The 18,764-nt window shown below is 44.6% G+C and overlaps 1 protein-coding gene across 1 annotated transcript; it reads left to right on the top strand.

The window, feature by feature from the left end:
• Positions 1–106: 106 nt before the first annotated feature.
• On the top strand, positions 107–15,090 carry rab38a (RAB38a, member RAS oncogene family). The gene is made up of 3 exons (XM_020473757.2): positions 107–530; positions 7,906–8,186; positions 14,847–15,090. The coding sequence occupies exons 1-3, from the start codon at positions 332–334 to the stop codon at positions 14,997–14,999; spliced, it is 633 nt and encodes a 210-aa protein (XP_020329346.2). The 5' UTR covers positions 107–331; the 3' UTR covers positions 15,000–15,090.
• Positions 15,091–18,764: the final 3,674 nt, after the last annotated feature.

Genomic DNA, 18,764 nt, shown 5'->3' with positions numbered 1-18,764 from the left:
CCACTGTATGCACAACTCTATGGCTAGAACAATGCAGGTCTTGCAAATCCTTTTTCTGGAGTTGCACAACTAACTCAGATATATGGAGAGGAACAAACTCAAGGAGAGACTTCAGTCTTCAGCTGGGGTAGCCCAGCCCCACGCGCTCACGTCTCTGACCTCGCGCGGAGCCTGGCGAGTCACAAGGTCCCGATGTTCACTTTTCTTCCTCACTTCTCTGGGCGTTCCTTCCGGATCGTTAGCGCGCACCGCTCCTCATTCTCGCGCCTTATCTTCTCCCCCTCTCCCCTCACTGCGTATTAATGCTCTACCGTAGCGCTCCGCGGTCGCCATGCAGAACAACTACAAGGAGCACCTCTATAAGATCCTGGTAATAGGGGACCTGGGGGTGGGGAAGACTAGCATCATCAAGCGCTATGTTCACCAGAACTTCAGCCCCAACTACCGGGCCACGATAGGAGTGGACTTCGCCCTGAAGGTCCTTAACTGGGACCAAGAGACTGTTCGGCTACAGTTATGGGACATAGCAGGTAGGAGACTCATTACGCGTGACAGTAATCAAATGGGAACACAAGCAGGCCTGTTTTGATGTTATGGTATTTGGCCACTTGACGTTCCAACATAAGCCGCAGGTAGGGAACTGTAGTGGTCTCAGGTCGGCGGTTCCGTTCACTACATACTAGTTTCTTTGGAGTGGTCATTAGACTATCAACATGATTGGACTTGTATACTGACGGCCATACTGACAGCATTGCATCAGTGCTGGATTCACAATTGAAAGCAATCTCTGCATTGAGTAAAGACAAAAATACAGTAAATCAGAGTGAATCAATGTTTCATAGGCCAACGATTCTGTTCGTGTGCAAATGTTGGGAAGCGTGGACAGTAAGGCCTATACACATACGGTGTTCATCGAACCTCAAGTAAGTGTTGGTTATTGGAGAAATTCCTCTGACGCTCCCTGGCCTGCTGCGCGCGCTCTCCATCTCCAGTCCCATGCGCTCTGGCCTATACAGCCGGGGCGCACGCCCGCATGTACAGTCATGTGTCTAGCACTCGTGAGGGAGATTTGGGGCTCAGAATGGGCTTATTGTGAATAAGAACCGACAGGATTCTTCTGGGATCAGGAATGCCGTCTCCACCTTCTGCTGTGCAGCCTTTTGTATTCAGATGGCTTAATGCGGTGCTACATTTAGATGGGATATTGTGTACCGTTTTCTCATATCCTTTATTTAAATGGTTGTATTCCTTAATGAGACATTATTGCAACGTCCCAGTCTAAGTGTTGCCTTATGGCCTATGCTAAGAGGTCTCAACCTTCCTGGTACAGGGGTCTTGACTGTTCACCCTGCCACTACATGATCAGAACCATTCAACGTTTTGGAATGAAACAGAACTAGCAGCATTCTGTGCACCAACAAAGAAAGTTGAGCCAGGAGAACTCATGTTGAAGTGGTCAACTTAAATTGAAAATAGGAGTGTGTCATGTGGATGGTTGCTCAGCTGATACTGTCAGTTGGTAGGCAGCTGATGTTAATTCAGACTGGAGTTTCTGCCTGGCCTGAACTAGCCTTGCTCCAATAATCATGCCCTGGTAGAATGTCACACCTAGGCCCGATCCCAGATGTACCTGTAGTCTAGACCCTATGTCCTATGGACTTGTGGAGATCTGACAGGTGGAAGATTCAGCATATTGCTTTTACAACTCAAATCCACTCAATCATGTGTAGGGCTCTAGACAGTGGAAACATTATCCATTTGTCTTGAGTAAATAGTAAAGATACTTCAATAGAAAATGACTCAAGTGAAAGTAACCCAGTAAAATACTACTTGAGAATGTTTAATACTTAAGATATATGTAGTCTTTTCAAATTCCTTATATTAAGCAAATCAATGGTATATTATTAAAAAAATTATAATTGCGGATAGCCAGAGGCACACTCAACACTATTTAGTGAGTCCGCCAGATCAGAAGCGGTAGGGCTGACCAGGGATGTTCTCTTGATGTGTGAATTAGACCATTTTCCTATCCTGCTCAGGATTCACAATGTAACGATAATGTATGGAGTAAAAAGTAGATTATTTTCTTTAGGAATGTACAAAAGCAAAAATGGTCAAAAACATAAATAGTACAGTAATGTCCCTCAGACTACATTTTGAATGTCAGCATTTACATTTTGAATGTTCACTTTTCAAGACGTAACATGCAAACATATCTTAACTTGATTGGTTACATGCAAAACATATCTTAACTTGATTGGTTACATGCAAAACATATCTTAACTTGATTGGTTACATGCAAAACATATCTTAACTTGATTGGTTACATGCAAAACATATCTTAACTTGATTGGTTACATGCAAAACATATCTTAACTTGATTGGTTACATGCAAAACATATCTTAACTTGATTGGTTACATGCAAAACATCTTAACTTGATTGGTTACATGCAAAACATATCTTAACTTGATTGGTGACATGCAAAACATATCTTAACTTGATTGGTTACATGCAAAACATATCTTAACTTGATTGGTTACATGCAAAACATATCTTAACTTGATTGGTTACATGCAAAACATATCTTAACTTGATTGGTTACATGCAAAACATATCTTAACTTGATTGGTTACATGCAAAACATCTTAACTTGATTGGTTACATGCAAAACATATCTTAACTTGATTGGTTACATGCAAAACATATCTTAACTTGATTGGTTACATGCAAAACATATCTTAACTTGATTGGTTACATGCAAAACATATCTTAACTTGATTGGTTACATGCAAAACATATCTTAACTTGATTGGTTACATGCAAAACATATCTTAACTTGATTGGTTACATGCAAAACATATCTTAACTTGATTGGTTACATGCAAAACATATCTTAACTTGATTGGTTACATGCAAAACATATCTTAACTTGATTGGTTACATGCAAAACATATCTTAACTTGATTGGTTACATGCAAAACATATCTTAACTTGATTGGTTACATGCAAAACATATCTTAACTTGATTGGTTACATGCAAAACATATCTTAACTTGATTGGTTACATGCAAAACATATCTTAACTTGATTGGTTACATGCAAAACATTTTGGGACGATGTCAACAATGAAACTAATGAAACCAATACCGCAATATCGTTTTTGGGTGGCGTTTTCCTTTAAGTAGTACTTTAAAGTATTTTTTATGAAGTACTTTACACCATTGGATCTAGGGGGGGCATTTGGGATTGCGCCCTATCAAAGACTAAGGCATTGAACAAACTGGTAAACCGCTTTGATAATGACTATAGAAGTCAGTGATGGGAGAGGGAGTCAGAGTAAAACATTCCACGTGTACTTATTACACTGCTGTTAGCAGAGGCATTTACACACACGATGTCCTCTTTCTCGCTCTCTGGTCACCATCTCTCCCGCACGCACTCCCCCTTTCTCTCTCTCTGGTCACCATCTCTCCCGCACGCACTCCCCCTTTCTCTCTCTCTGGTCACCATCTCTCCCGCACGCACTCCCCCTTTCTCTCCCTCTATTATAATAATAGTTGTCTGTGTGAAATTCCTCATCAGACTCCTTTGTCATGTGAGTTGTGTTGTCTTTGGAAAAACCATTACTACAGGTGCCCCGCACATTGACTCTGTACCTGTACCCCCTGTATATAGCCTCCACATTGACTCTGTACTGGTAGACCTTGTATATAGCCTCCACATTGACACTGTACCGGTACCCCCTGTATATAGCCTCCACATTGACCCTGTACCGTAACACCCTGTATATAGCCTCCACATTGACCCTGTACCGTAACACCCTGTATATAGCCTCCACATTGACTCTGTACCGTAACACCCTGTATATAGCCTCCACACTGACTCTGTACCGGTAGACCCTGTATATAGCCTCCACATTGACTCTGTACCGTAACACCCTGTATATAGCCTCCATACTGACTCTGTACCGGTAGACCCTGTATATAGCCTCCACATTGACTCTGTACCGTAACACCCTGTATATAGCCTCCACGTTAACTCTGTACCGTAACACCCTGTATATAGCATCCACACTGACTCTGTACCGTAATACCCTGTATATAGCCTCCACACTGACTGTACCGTAATACCCTGTATATAGCCTCCACACTGACTCTGTACCGTAATACCCTGTATATAGCCTCCACACTGACTCTGTACCGTAATACCCTGTATATAGCCTCCACACTGACTCTGTACCGCAATACCCTGTATATAGCCTCCACACTGACTCTGTACTGTAATACCCTGTATATAGCCTCCACACTGACTCTGTACCGTAATACCCTGTATATAGCCTCCACACTGACTCTGTACCGTAATACCCTGTATATAGCCTCCACACTGACTCTGTACCGTAATACCCTGTATATAGCCTCCACACTGACTCTGTACCGTAATACCCTGTATATAGCCTCCGCACTGACTCTGTACCGTAATACCCTGTATATAGCCTCCACACTGACTCTGTACCGTAATACCCTGTATATAGCCTCCACACTGACTCTGTACCGCAATACCCTGTATATAGCCTCCACACTGACTGTACCGTAATACCCTGTATATAGCCTCCACACTGACTCTGTACCGTAATACCCTGTATATAGCCTCCACACTGACTCTGTACCGTAATACCCTGTATATAGCCTCCACATTGACTCTGTACCGTAATACCCTGTATATAGCCTCCACACTGACTCTGTACCGCAATACCCTGTATATAGCCTCCACACTGACTCTGTACCGTAATACCCTGTATATAGCCTCCACATTGACTCTGTACCGTAATACCCTGTATATAGCCTCCACACTGACTCTGTACCGTAATACCCTGTATATAGCCTCCACATTGACTCTGTACCGTAATACCCTGTATATAACCTCCACACTGACTCTGTACCGCAATACCCTGTATATAGCCTCCACACTGACTCTGTACCGTAATACCCTGTATATAGCCTCCACACTGACTCTGTACCGTAATACCCTGTATATAGCCTCCACACTGACTCTGTACCGCAATACCCTGTATATAGCCTCCACACTGACTCTGTACCGTAATACCCTGTATATAGCCTCCACACTGACTCTGTACCGTAATACCCTGTATATAGCCTCCACACTGACTCTGTACCGTAATACCCTGTATATAGCCTCCACACTGACTCTGTACCGTAATACCCTGTATATAGCCTCCACACTGACTCTGTACCGTAATACCCTGTATATAGCCTCCACACTGACTCTGTACCGTAATACCCTGTATATAGCCTCCACACTGACTCTGTACCGTAATACCCTGTATATAGCCTCCACACTGACTCTGTACCGTAATACCCTGTATATAGCCTCCACACTGACTCTGTACCGTAATACCCTGTATATAGCCTCCACATTGACTCTGTACCGTAATACCCTGTATATAGCCTCCACATTGACTCTGTACCATAATACCCTGTATATAGCCTCCACACTGACTCTGTACCGTAATACCCTGTATATAGCCTCCACATTGACTCTGTACCATAATACCCTGTATATAGCCTCCACACTGACTCTGTACCGTAATACCCTGTATATAGCCTCCACATTGACTCTGTACCATAATACCCTGTATATAGCCTCCACACTGACTCTGTACCGTAATACCCTGTATATAGCCTCCACACTGACTCTGTACCGTAATACCCTGTATATAGCCTCCACATTGACTCTGTACCATAATACCCTGTATATAGCCTCCACACTGACTCTGTACCATAATACCCTGTATATAGCCTCCACACTGACTCTGTACCGTAATACCCTGTATATAGCCTCCACACTGACTCTGTACCGTAATACCCTGTATATAGCCTCCACACTGACTCTGTACCGTAATACCCTGTATATAGCCTCCACACTGACTCTGTACCGTAATACCCTGTATATAGCCTCCACATTGACTCTGTACCGTAATACCCTGTATATAGCCTCCACATTGACTCTGTACCATAATACCCTGTATATAGCCTCCACACTGACTCTGTACCGTAATACCCTGTATATAGCCTCCACATTGACTCTGTACCATAATACCCTGTATATAGCCTCCACACTGACTCTGTACCGTAATACCCTGTATATAGCCTCCACACTGACTCTGTACCGTAATACCCTGTATATAGCCTCCACATTGACTCTGTACCATAATACCCTGTATATAGCCTCCACACTGACTCTGTACCGTAATACCCCTTATATAGCCTCCACACTGACTCTGTACCATAATACCCTGTATATAGCCTCCACACTGACTCTGTACCGTAATACCCTGTATATAGCCTCCACACTGACTCTGTACCGCAATACCCTGTATATAGCCTCCACATTGACTCTGTACCGTAATACCCTGTATATAGCCTCCACACTGACTCTGTACCGTAATACCCTGTATATAGCCTCCACACTGACTCTGTACCGTAATACCCTGTATATAGCCTCCACACTGACTCTGTACCGTAATACCCTGTATATAGCCTCCACACTGACTCTGTACCGTAATACCCTGTATATAGCCTCCACACTGACTCTGTACCGTAACACCCTGTATATAGCCTCCACACTGACTCTGTACCGTAACACCCTGTATATAGCCTCCACATTGACTCTGTACCGTAACACCCTGTATATAGCCTCCACACTGACTCTGTACCATAATACCCTGTATATAGCCTCCACACTGACTCTGTACCGTAATACCCTGTATATAGCCCTGCTACCGTTATTTTACTGTTGCTCTTTAATTATTTATTACTTTTATTTCCTTTTTTTTTGGTACTGTACTTTAAACTGCATTGTTGGTTAAGGGATTGTAATTAAGCATTTCACCTGTTGTATTCGGTGCAGGTGACAAATAACATTTGATTTGATCTGTGTGTGGCGTGAGATGTACCCTGTTGGTCCACCTTGTCGTATTTTACCGGGAATGGTTTAGGAATCCCCGACTGTGACCAGGACTGTGTAGTGGACTCTTTGCCCTGAGGCAATAGGTAACTTTCATCTCAGTGGTGTTACCAGGGCCTATGATATGGTATTAGGGTCAGGGGTGGTGTGGCAACAAGACAAGCATGTTCTATCACAAGGCCATGGTGTACCGTCTACTACTACTACTACTGTCAGTACTAACCAACAACACTGTGTGTGTGTCAGGAGAGCTTTGGGAACATGATGAGGGTCTACTACTACTGTCAGTACTAACCAACAACACTGTGTGTGTGTCAGGAGAGCTTTGGGAACATGACAAGGGTCTACTACTACTGTCAGTACTAACCAACAACACTGTGTGTGTGTCAGGAGAGCTTTGGGAACATGATGAGGGTCTACTACTACTGTCAGTACTAACCAACAACACTGTGTGTGTGTCAGGAGAGCTTTGGGAACATGACAAGGGTCTACTACTACTGTCAGTACTAACCAACAACACTGTGTGTGTGTCAGGAGAGCTTTGGGAACATGATGAGGGTCTACTACTACTGTCAGTACTAACCAACAACACTGTGTGTGTGTCAGGAGAGCTTTGGGAACATGATGAGGGTCTACTACTACTGTCAGTACTAACCAACAACACTGTGTGTGTGTGTGTGTGTGTGTGTGTGTGTGTGTGTGTGTGTGTGTGTGTGTGTGTGTGTGTGTGTGTGTGTGTGTGTGTGTGTGTGTGTGTGTGTGTGTCAGGTCAGGAGAGCTTTGGGAACATGACGAGGGTCTACTACTACTGTCAGTACTAACCAACAACACTGTGTGTGTGTCAGGAGAGCTTTGGGAACATGATGAGGGTCTACTACTACTGTCAGTACTAACCAACAACACTGTGTGTGTGTGTCAGGTCAGGAGCGATTTGGGAACATGACGAGGGTCTACTACCGTGAAGCCATGGGGGCGTTCATCGTTTTTGACATGACGCGGCCTTCCTCCTTCGAGGCTGTCACCAAGTGGAAGGAGGACCTGGACTCTAAACTCACACTGGCCAATGGGAAAAATGTGGCCGCTGTGCTATTGGCTAATAAGTGCGACCAGGGGCGGGACGTGCTGACCAACAACGGGATCCAGATGGAGAAGTTCTGTCAGGAGAATGGCTTTGTGGGATGGTACGAGACCTCTGCCAAGGTGAGAATACGCACCCGCACACACACGCAATCACACACACAAATAAGTCGTTTCATGAAAACTTCTTATCACACCTACACACACTGGCACACACACTCACCTTCCACAGCTGTGGAGTTTCACAGATGAACGAAAAGTGAGCGCTGTCTGTTGGATCAAAGTCAAAACACAGACAGACACACTCGCTCAGACACACTCGCACACGTGCGCACACACACACTGACACACACACACAATACTCTCCTATCCTGACAACTCGTGTGCCAGTGGAGTTCAAAATTCTGTGAGTCAGAAGAAGGTGAAAGGTCGTTACCGTGGTTTACCAGATTTATGAGGTGCCTTTTATGCTGAAAAGTTGTACCTGTCCAGACGTTAGTTGAACATATACTTTCACCTTTCCAGTCGGATTGATGAATGGGAGAGGGAGAAGCCATTAGTAAGGGAACTACTCCTTGGAATGGAATGTAGTCTTAAGTCTCTTCACTCAAAAACAAGAGAGTGATGTAGAGAGTGATGTAGAGGGTGATGTAGAGGGTGATGTAGAGGGTGATGTAGAGGGTGATGTAGAAGGTGATGTGTAGGGTGATGTGTAGGGTGATGTAGAGGGTGGTTTAGAGGGCTGTTTAGAGGGCTGTTTAGAGGGCTGTTTAGAGGGCTGTTTAGAGGGCGATGTAGAGGGTTGTTTAGAGGGTTGTTTAGAGGGCTGTTTAGAGGGCGATGTAGAGGGTTGTTTAGAGGGTGATGTAGAGGGTTGTTTAGAGGGTGATGTAGAGGGTTGTTTAGAGGGTGATGTAGAGGGTTGTTTAGAAGGTGATGTAGAGGGTTGTTTAGAGGGTGATGTAGAGTTGTTTAGAGTGATTTAGAGAGTGATTTAGAGAGTGATGTAGAGTAGTTTAGAGAGTGATGTAGAGAGTAGTTTAGAGAGTGATGTAGAGTATTGTAGAGAGTGATAGAGAAAGATGTTGCGAGTGATGTAGAGTTGTTTAGTTGTAGAAAGTTGTTTAGAGGGTGATGTAGAGAGTTGTTTAGCGAGACATTTAGAGTGATTTAGAGAGTTTAGAGAGTGATGTAGAGTTGTTTAGAGAGTGATGTAGAGAGTGATGTAGAGAGTGATGTAGAGAGTGATGTAGAGAGTTGTGTAGAGAGTTGTGTAAATAGTAGTGGTGTAAATAGAATAGAGTGGTGTAGGGAGTAGAGATTGGTGTAGGGAGTAGAGATTGGTGTAGGGAGTAGAGATTGGTGTAGGGAGTAGAGATTGGTGTAGGGAGAAGAGATTGGTGTAGAGTGGTGTAGGGAGTAGAGAGTGGTGTAGGGAGTAGAGAGTGGTGTAAATAGTAGAGTGGTGTAGAGAATCGAGTGCTGTGTATAATGATGTACAGAGTGTTGTTGGGAGTGGTGTAGAGAGTAGACAGGGGTGTAGACAGTGGTGTAGAGAATAGAGTGCTGTGGATAGTGATGTACAGAGTGGTGTTGAGAGATAGTGGTGTAGGTTGTAGAGTAGTATAGAGAGTGGTGTATGGAGTGATGCGGATTGTAGAGTGGTGTAGAGAATAGAGTTGTGTAGAGAGTGGTGTTGATAGTAGAGAATAGAGAGTGGTTAGAGAATGGTGTAGAGAATAGAGAGTGGTGTAGACAGTGGCGTAGGGAATAGAGTGTTGTAGAGAGTGGTGTAGATATTAGAGAGTGGTGTAGATATTAGAGAGTGGTGTAGATATTAGAGAGTGGTGTAGAGAATAGAGAGTGGTTGAGAGTGATAGTGGTGTAGAGTGGTGTAGAGAATAGAGAGTGGTGTAAATAGTAGAGTGGTGTAGACAGTGGTGTAGAGAGTAGACAGTGGTGTAGAGAGTAGACAGTGGTGTAGAGAATAGAGTGCTGTGGATAGTGATGTACAGAGTGTTATAGAGTGGTGTAGATATTAGAGAGTGGTGTAGAGAATAGAGTGGTTGAGAGTGATAGTGGTGGAGAGTGGTGTAGGTTGTAGAGTAGTGTAGTGTAGAGAATAGAGAGTGGTGTATGGAGTGATGTGGATTGTAGAGAGTGGTGTAGAGAATAGAGTGGTGCTGATAGTAGAGAATAGAGTAGAGTGGTTTAGAGAATGGTGTAGAGAATAGTGGTGTAGAGAATAGAGAGTGGTGTAGAGAGTAGACAGTGGTGTAGAGAGTAGACAGTGGTGTAGAGAGTAGACAGTGGTGTAGAGAATAGAGAGTGATAGTGATGTTGAGTGATATAGAGAGGGATAAATAGACGTGTTAGTGACGTAGATAGTGATATAGAGAGTGATAGTGACGTAGAGAGGGATATAGAGTTATATAGAGCGTGTTATAGAGAACAGTTAGACAAGTCCTTGAGCCTTTCAGTAGTTGAGTTCTCAAGTCCATCTCCCCAAAGGTTACATTACTACATCCTAGTGGAAATTCAAAAAATTACTTATTTTCTCAGAAAGAGCTTTGTGTGTGTGTGTGTGTGTCATGTGCCTGCTATTAGATAAAGCCCCCCTCTGTTACATGAACCCATTCTGAATTGAAGTGTGTGTTTATTTCTGTATTTCTGTATTGTTTGTGGTGATACAAGCCTATTACAGGAATCTACGAACAAGCTTTTGTTCTGATAATAGGTGATGTGAATGTCACGACTTCCACTGTCGGAGGCTCCTCTTCCTGTTCGGGTGGCGCTCGGCGGTCGTCGTCACCGGTCTACTAACAGATTCCCTCTTCCTCTTCCTGTTTGGGCGGCGCTCGGCGGTCGTCATCACCGGTCTACTAACAGATTCCCTCTTCCTGTTCGGGCGGCGCTCGGCGCTCGTCGTCACCGGTCTACTAACAGATTCCCTCTGCCTCTTCCTGTTCGGGCGGCGCTCGGCGGTCGTCGTCACCGGTCTACTAACAGATTCCCTCTTCCTGTTCGGGCGGCGCTCGGCGGTCGTCGTCACCGGTCTACTAACAGATTCCCTCTTCCTGTTCGGGCGGCGCTCGGCGCTCGTCGTCACCGGTCTACTAACAGATTCCCTCTGCCTCTTCCTGTTCGGGCGGCGCTCGGCGGTCGTCATCACCGCTCTACTAACAGATTCCCTCTTCCTGTTCGGGCGGCGCTCGGCGGTCGTCGTCACCGGTCTACTAACAGATTCCCTCTTCCTCTTCCTGTTCGGGCGGCGCTCGGCGGTCGTCGTCACCGGTCTACTAACAGATTCCCTCTTCCTCTTCCTGTTCGGGCGGCGCTCGGTGGTCGTCGTCGGTCTACTAACAGATTCCCTCTTCCTCTTCCTGTTCAGGCGGCGCTCGGCGGTCGTCGTCACCGGTCTACTAACAGATTCCCTCTTCCTCTTCCTGTTAAGGCGGCGCTCGGCAGTCGTCGTCACCGGTCTACTAACAGATTCCCTCTTCCTCTTCCTGTTCGGGCGGCGCTCGGCGGTCGTCGTCACCGGTCTACTAACAGATTCCCTTTTCCTCTTCTGTTGGTTATGTCTTATTGGTTTCACCTGTTTCACCTGTTTCTCGTTTGGGGTTTGGTTATGGGCTATTTAAGCCTGTTATGTCCGCCTACCTTTGTGTGGTCTTGTTTCTCTGTTCTGTGTTGTGGATGGTGTTTGTATTTCTCCGCACTGTTCGTGACCTGTTTTGGGTCGGTCATTTATTAGCCTGTTGTTTTGGCATGACCTTTTCTCACCGGAATAAATATGTTTTTCGTTAAACCTCTGCTCTCTCGCCCTGACTCCGCACCCACCACTCCTAGTTATGTAACAGTGAACGATTATTAGAGGTCTCTCGCTCTGTGTGTATATGTGGTAATGTAAGAGGTTATTAGAGGTCTCTCGCTCTGTGTGTATATGTGGTAATGTAAGAGGTTATTAGAGAGGAAGTCTGCTACAGACTTATGTCAAATCCTGATGAGCCCTCATGAATATTCAATATTCACCTGATTAATTCTGCTGCTCAGCTCACCACGTGATCGGAAGAAGTTTGTGTGTGTGGGCGAGGGTGTGGGCGAGGGTGTGTGTGTGGGCGAGGGTGTGTGTGTGGGCGAGGGTGCGTGCGTGTCTGTGTGTGTGGGCGAGGGTGTGTGTGTGGGCGAGGGTGCGTGCGTGTCTGTGTGTGTGTGTGTGGGCGAGGGTGTGGGCGAGGGTGCGTGTCTGTGTGTGTGGGCGAGGGTGTGTGTGTGGGCAAGGGTGCGTGTCTGTGTGTGTGAGAGAGAGTGTGTGTGGGTGTCGCTGGCGAAGCAGCTGCTGGAGGCCTGAAATATTCTAAAATCAGACGGGAGACATTTATCCCTGTCTTAATGTTCTTCATCTCATTGACTTCTCATTAGTGATCACTGACCCTGTCCTCTACTGACTTGAACCCATAGTTCACCTCAGCCCTGAAGGCTTCATTACAGAAACCACACCACCATATAAACATACGGATTTATGTTTTAGTCTCATTATCAAACAGTTGCAACTAGAAGTCGCCCTACGGCCGATTAATTAGGGCCGGTTAATTAGGGCCGATTAATTAGGGCCGATTTCAAGTTTTCATAACAATCGGTAATCAATATTTTTGGACGCCGATTACATTGCACTCCACGAGGAGACTGCATGGCAGGCTGACTACCTGTTATACGAGTGCAGCAAGGAGCCAAGATAAGATGCTAGCCAGCATTAAACTTATCTTATAAAAAACAATCAATCTTAACATAATCACTAGTTAACTACACATGGTTGATGATATTACTAGTTTATCTAGCTTGTCCTGCGTTGCATATAATCAATGCGGTTAATTTATCCTCGAATCACAGCCTATTTCACCAAACGGGTGATTTAACAAAAGCACATTCGTTGCACTAATGTACCTAACCATAAACATCAATGTACCTAACTATAAACATCAATGTACCTAACTATAAACACTAATGTACCTAAACATCAATGTACCTAACCATAAACATCAATGTACCTAACCATAAACATCAATGTACCTAACTATAAACATCAATGTACCTAACTATAAACATCAATGTACCTAACCATAAACATCAATGTACCTAACTATAAACATCAATGTACCTAACCATAAACATCAATGCCTTTCTTTAAATCAATATACAAGTATATGTTTTTTAACCTACATATTTAGTTAAAATAAATGCATGTTAGCAGGCAATATTAACTAGGGAAGTTGTGTCACTTCTAATTAAGTAATTAATTTGCTAGAATTTTACATAATTATGACATAACATTGAAGGTTGTGCAATGTAACAGCAATATTTAGACTTATGGATGCCACCCGGTTGATAAAATACAGAACGGTTCCGTATTTCACTGAAACAATAAACGTTTTGTTTTCGAGATGATAGTTTCCGGATTTGACCAGATTAATGACCTAAGGCTCATATTTTTGTATGTTTACTATATTATAATTATGTCTATGATTTGATAGAGCAGTCTGACTGAGCGGTGGTAGGTACCAGCAGGCTCGTAAGCATTCATTCAAACAGCACTTTCCTGCGTTTGCCAGCAGCTCTTCGCAATGCTTGAAGCATAGCGCTGTTTATGACTTCAAACCTATCAACTCTCGAGATTAGGCTGGCAATACTAAAGTACCTATAAGAACATCCAATAGTCAAAGGTATATGAAATACAAATGGTATAGAGAGAAATAGTCCTATAATTCCTATAATAACTACAACCTAAAACTTCTTAACTGGGAATATTGAAGACTCATGTTAAAAGGAACCACCAGCTTTCATATGTTCTCATGTTCTGAGCAAGGAACTTAAACGTTAGCTTTCTTACATGGCACATATTGCACTTTTACTTTCTTCTCCAACACTTTGTTTTTGCATTATTTAAACCAATTTGAACATGTTTCATTATTTATTTGAAACTAAATTGATTTTATTTATGTATTGTATTAAGTTAAAATAAAAGTGTTAATTCAGTGTTGTAATTGTTATTATTACAAATATATATATATATATATATGAGTGTGTGTGTATGTGGGTGAGTGTGTATGTGGGTGAGTGTGTATGTGTGTGTATGTGGGTGAGTGTGTGTGTGTATGTGGGTGAGTGTGTATGTGGGTGAGTTTGTATGTGGGTGAGTGTGTATGTGGGTAAATGTGTATGTGGGTGAGTGTGTATGTGTATGTGGGTGAGTGTGTGTGTGAGTGTGTGTATGTGGGTGAGTGTGTATGTGGGTGAGTGAGTGTGTATGTGGGTGAGTGTGTGTGTGTGTGTGTGTATGTGGGTGAGTGTGTGTGTGTGTATGTGGGTGAGTGAGTGTGTATGTGGGTGAGTGAGTGTGTATGTGGGTGAGTGTGTATGTGGGTGAGTGAGTGTGTATGTGGATGAGTGAGTGTATGTGGGTGTGTATGAGCGTGTGTGTATGTGGGTGAGTGAGTGAGTGTGAATGAGGGTGGATCTTCAACTTTTAGTTCATAGCATCAAAATGTCACACTGGCACAACTGAGGAGCCATACACTCACAGCCACAAACACACACTCAAAGCCACAAACACACACTCAAAGCCACAAACACACACTCAAAGCCACAAACACACACTCAAAGCCACAAACACACACTCACATCGACGAAACACTACACTCATATCCAGACAGAAACATGCAGTGGTCTTGGACAGTAATTCATCACATTTTCCTCTCTCTCTCTCTTTCTCTCTTTCTTTAGGAGAATATGAATATAGATGAAGCAGCTAACTGTCTGGTGAAGCACATCATCGCCAACGAGAATGATATCCTCCAATCAGAAGTCCCTGACACCGTCTCTCCGCAATTAAACTCTGTCAGGGGTGGGACCTGCTCCTCCTGTTTCAAATCATAGAACACCACCACCACCACTACACACCACCACCATCACTACACACCACCACTACACACCACCACTACACACCACTACCATCACTACACACCATCACTACACACCACCACTACACACCACTACCATCACTACACACCACCACTACACACCACCACCATCACTACACACCACCACTACCCACCACTACCATCACTACACACCATCACTACACACCATCACCATCATTACACACCACCACCATCACTACACACCACCACTACACACCACCACTACCCACCACTACCCTCACTACACGCCATCACTACACACCACTACACACCACCACCATCACTACACACCACCACTACACACCACCACTACCCACCACTACCATCACTACACACCATCACTACACACCACCACCATCATTACACACCACCACCATCACTACACACCATCACTACACACCACCACCATCACTACACACCACCACCACCACTACACACCACCACCATCACTACACACCACCACCATCACTACCCACCATCACTACACACCACCACCATCACTACACACCACCAATACACACCACCACCATCACTACACACCACCACCATCACTACACACCACCACCATCACTACACACCACCACCATCACTACACACCACCACCATCACTACACACCACCACCATCACTACACACTACCACCATCACTACACACCACCACCATCACTACACACTACCACCACCACTACACCCACCACCACCATCAATCACTACACACACCACCAGCATCACTACACACACCACCAGCATCAATCACTACACACACCACCAGCATCAATCACTACACACACCACCACCATCAATCACTACACACACCACCAGCATCAATCACTACACACACCACCAGCATCACTACACAAACCACCAGCATCACTACACACACCACCAGCATCACTACACATCACCAGCATCACTACACACCACCAGCATCAATCACTACACATACCACCAGCATCACTACACACACCACCAGCATCACTACACACACCACCAGCATCACTACACACACTACCAGCATCACTACACACACCACCACCATCACTACACACACCACCAGCATCACTACACACCACCAGCATCACTACACACCACCAGCATCACTACACACTCCTCCTCCACCACCACCACCTCAGAGACTAAGGTGCAGATAGTCACTGAGGTGAAAATAGTCAGATAGTGCAGATAGTGTGTATGTGTCACAGGAGGTTGGTGGCAGCTGTATTGGGGACGACTGGCTCTTAGTAATGGCTGTAACAAAATACCTGGAATGGTTTTCATGTGTTTGATACCATTCCATTCCAGCCATCCTCGCCTCAACAGCCTCCTGTGGTTTGTGTTCGCTCTGTGTGTGTTTTTGTGTTTATTTATGCCTTTGGGATTTTATCAGAGACAAGGTCACCCTCTTGGCGACTCAGAGCCTTGTTGCCGTCTCCGTAACCATGGAGACAGAGCTAACGAAGACACACTCCGCAGGTACTTCTGTTAAACGATTCACCCCATACAGCCGTCCTTCAGTCTCTCTTTATTTATCTCTCCCTCTATCCATCACCTCTTCCCCTGCATCTCTATGTTTCACTCTCTGTTGTCTCTTTTTCCTGACTACAACTCCCATGTTTCCCACATTTAACCAATCACATTTAGAAGGCTTTACCACAGAGTCTGTAACACAGTACAGTACTTCCAGACCACTCCAGTATTTCACAGTACAGTACTTCCTTGCCAGTCCACTCTGTCCATTCCAGCATGGCACACGACAGTGGGCTTCAGACACATGCTCTGTTTAATATTGTTGAATAATCTGGGTTTATTCATTATGGTACTGGTGTTATGTTAATGATATATTATGTTCTCAAGTGCATTAAAGATGACCAAGATGTTAATATATACATGGACTGTTGCTGTTATAATGTAGAATGTCTTGTTTTTATTTAATATTGTGTTTAAATGAACTGCAACACATCATCATGAAGTGGCAGCATACCACCCTGCATACCACTGCCGGCTTGCTTCTGAAGCTAAGCAGGGTTGGTCCTGGTCATGGGAGACCAGATGCTGCTGGAAGTGGTGTTGGAGGGCCAGTAGGAGGCACTCTTTCCTCTGCTCTAAAAAAAAATGCCCCAGGGCAGTGATTGGGGACACTACCCTGTGTAAGGTGCCATCTTTCGGATGGGACGTTAAATGGGTGTCCTGACTCTGAGGTCATTAAAGATCCCATGGCACTTATCGTAGGGGTGTTAACCCCTGTGTCCTGGCTAAATTCCCAATCTGGCCCTCAAACGGTCACCTAATAATCCCCAGTATACAATTGGCTCATTCATCCCCCTCCTCTCCCCTGTAACTATTCCCCAGGTCGTTGCTGTAAATGAGAACGTGTTCTCAGTCAACTTACCTGATAAAATAACACAAAAAAATGCCCACTTCAGCATCAAATTTTTTTGTATTTATCAATTTCTAATGAATGTTGTATTGTCACCATTCTGTAATATGTTTGAATATAGGATTACTACAGATATATAACAGTACATACTTATGTATGTAGCCAGGTTGTAATAACAGGTTAATATTTCCTTTTAGAGATGATACTCTGAATAAACCATAGCTTTTCAGACGACTGGGTCCCTTTTCTGTTGTGTCAACTTGAGAATCACTGTATTACAGTTTCCTGAGTGGAAGTCTCTGTGTGCATATTCCTCTGTGTAACGGGTCTATTAGAACAGATCTGGTTTGTTTTAGTTCCAGTGACCTTTGATTGACCTTTCAATGTGAAAGACGGTAGACTCTTCAGACAATCCGATCACTGTCCTCACAGTTCCTCTCATGTCTGAGAAAATATCAGCTCATAAACTCAGCAAAAAAAGAAACATCCCTTCTTCAGGACCCTGTCTTTCAAAGATAATTCGTAAACATCCAAATAACTTCACAGATCTTCATTGTAAAGAGTTTAAACACTGTTTACCATGCTTGTTCAATGATCCATAAACAAATAATGAACATGCACCTGTGGAACGGTCGTTAAGACACTAACAGCTTACAGACGGTAGGCAATTAAGGTCACAGTTATGACAACTTAGGACACTAAATAGGCCTTTCTACTGACTCTGAAAAACACCAGAAGAAAGATTCCCAGGGTCCCTGCTCATCTGTGTGAATGTGCCTTAGGCATGCTGCAAGGAGGCATGAGGACTGCAGATGTGGCCATCTGCAGTCCTCATGCAGATGAATGACAACAACAACTGCCAAGGTTACACCAGGAACGCACAATCCCTCCATCAGTGCTCGGACTGTCCTCAATAGGCTGAGAGAGGCTGGACCTAGGGCTTTGTAGGCCTGTTGTCACCGATGGGGACAAACCCACCGTCGAATAACCAGACAGGAATGGCAAAAACTGCCCTTCACTGACGAGTCGCGGCTTGGTCTCCCCAGGGGTGATGGCCGATTCGCGATTATCGTCGAAAGAATGAGCGTTACACCGAGTCCTGTACTCTGGAGAGGGATCGATTTGGAGGTGGTGTCCATCATGGTCTGCGGCGGTGTGTCACAGCATCATCGGACTGAGCCCCCCCCCCCCCCCCCCCCCCCCCACACACACACAGATGTCCGGGAACTTGCAGGTACCTTGGTGGAAGAGTGGGGTAACATCTCACAGCAAGAACGGACAAATCTGGTGCAGTCCATGAGGAGGAGATGCACTGCAGTACTTAATGCAGCTGGTGGCCACACCA

Source organism: Oncorhynchus kisutch, linkage group LG15, assembly GCF_002021735.2.
Source record: "Oncorhynchus kisutch isolate 150728-3 linkage group LG15, Okis_V2, whole genome shotgun sequence".
In the NCBI taxonomy this organism is placed as follows: Eukaryota; Metazoa; Chordata; class Actinopteri; order Salmoniformes; family Salmonidae; genus Oncorhynchus; species Oncorhynchus kisutch.
This window is presented reverse-complemented; position numbering and strand designations above follow the sequence as displayed.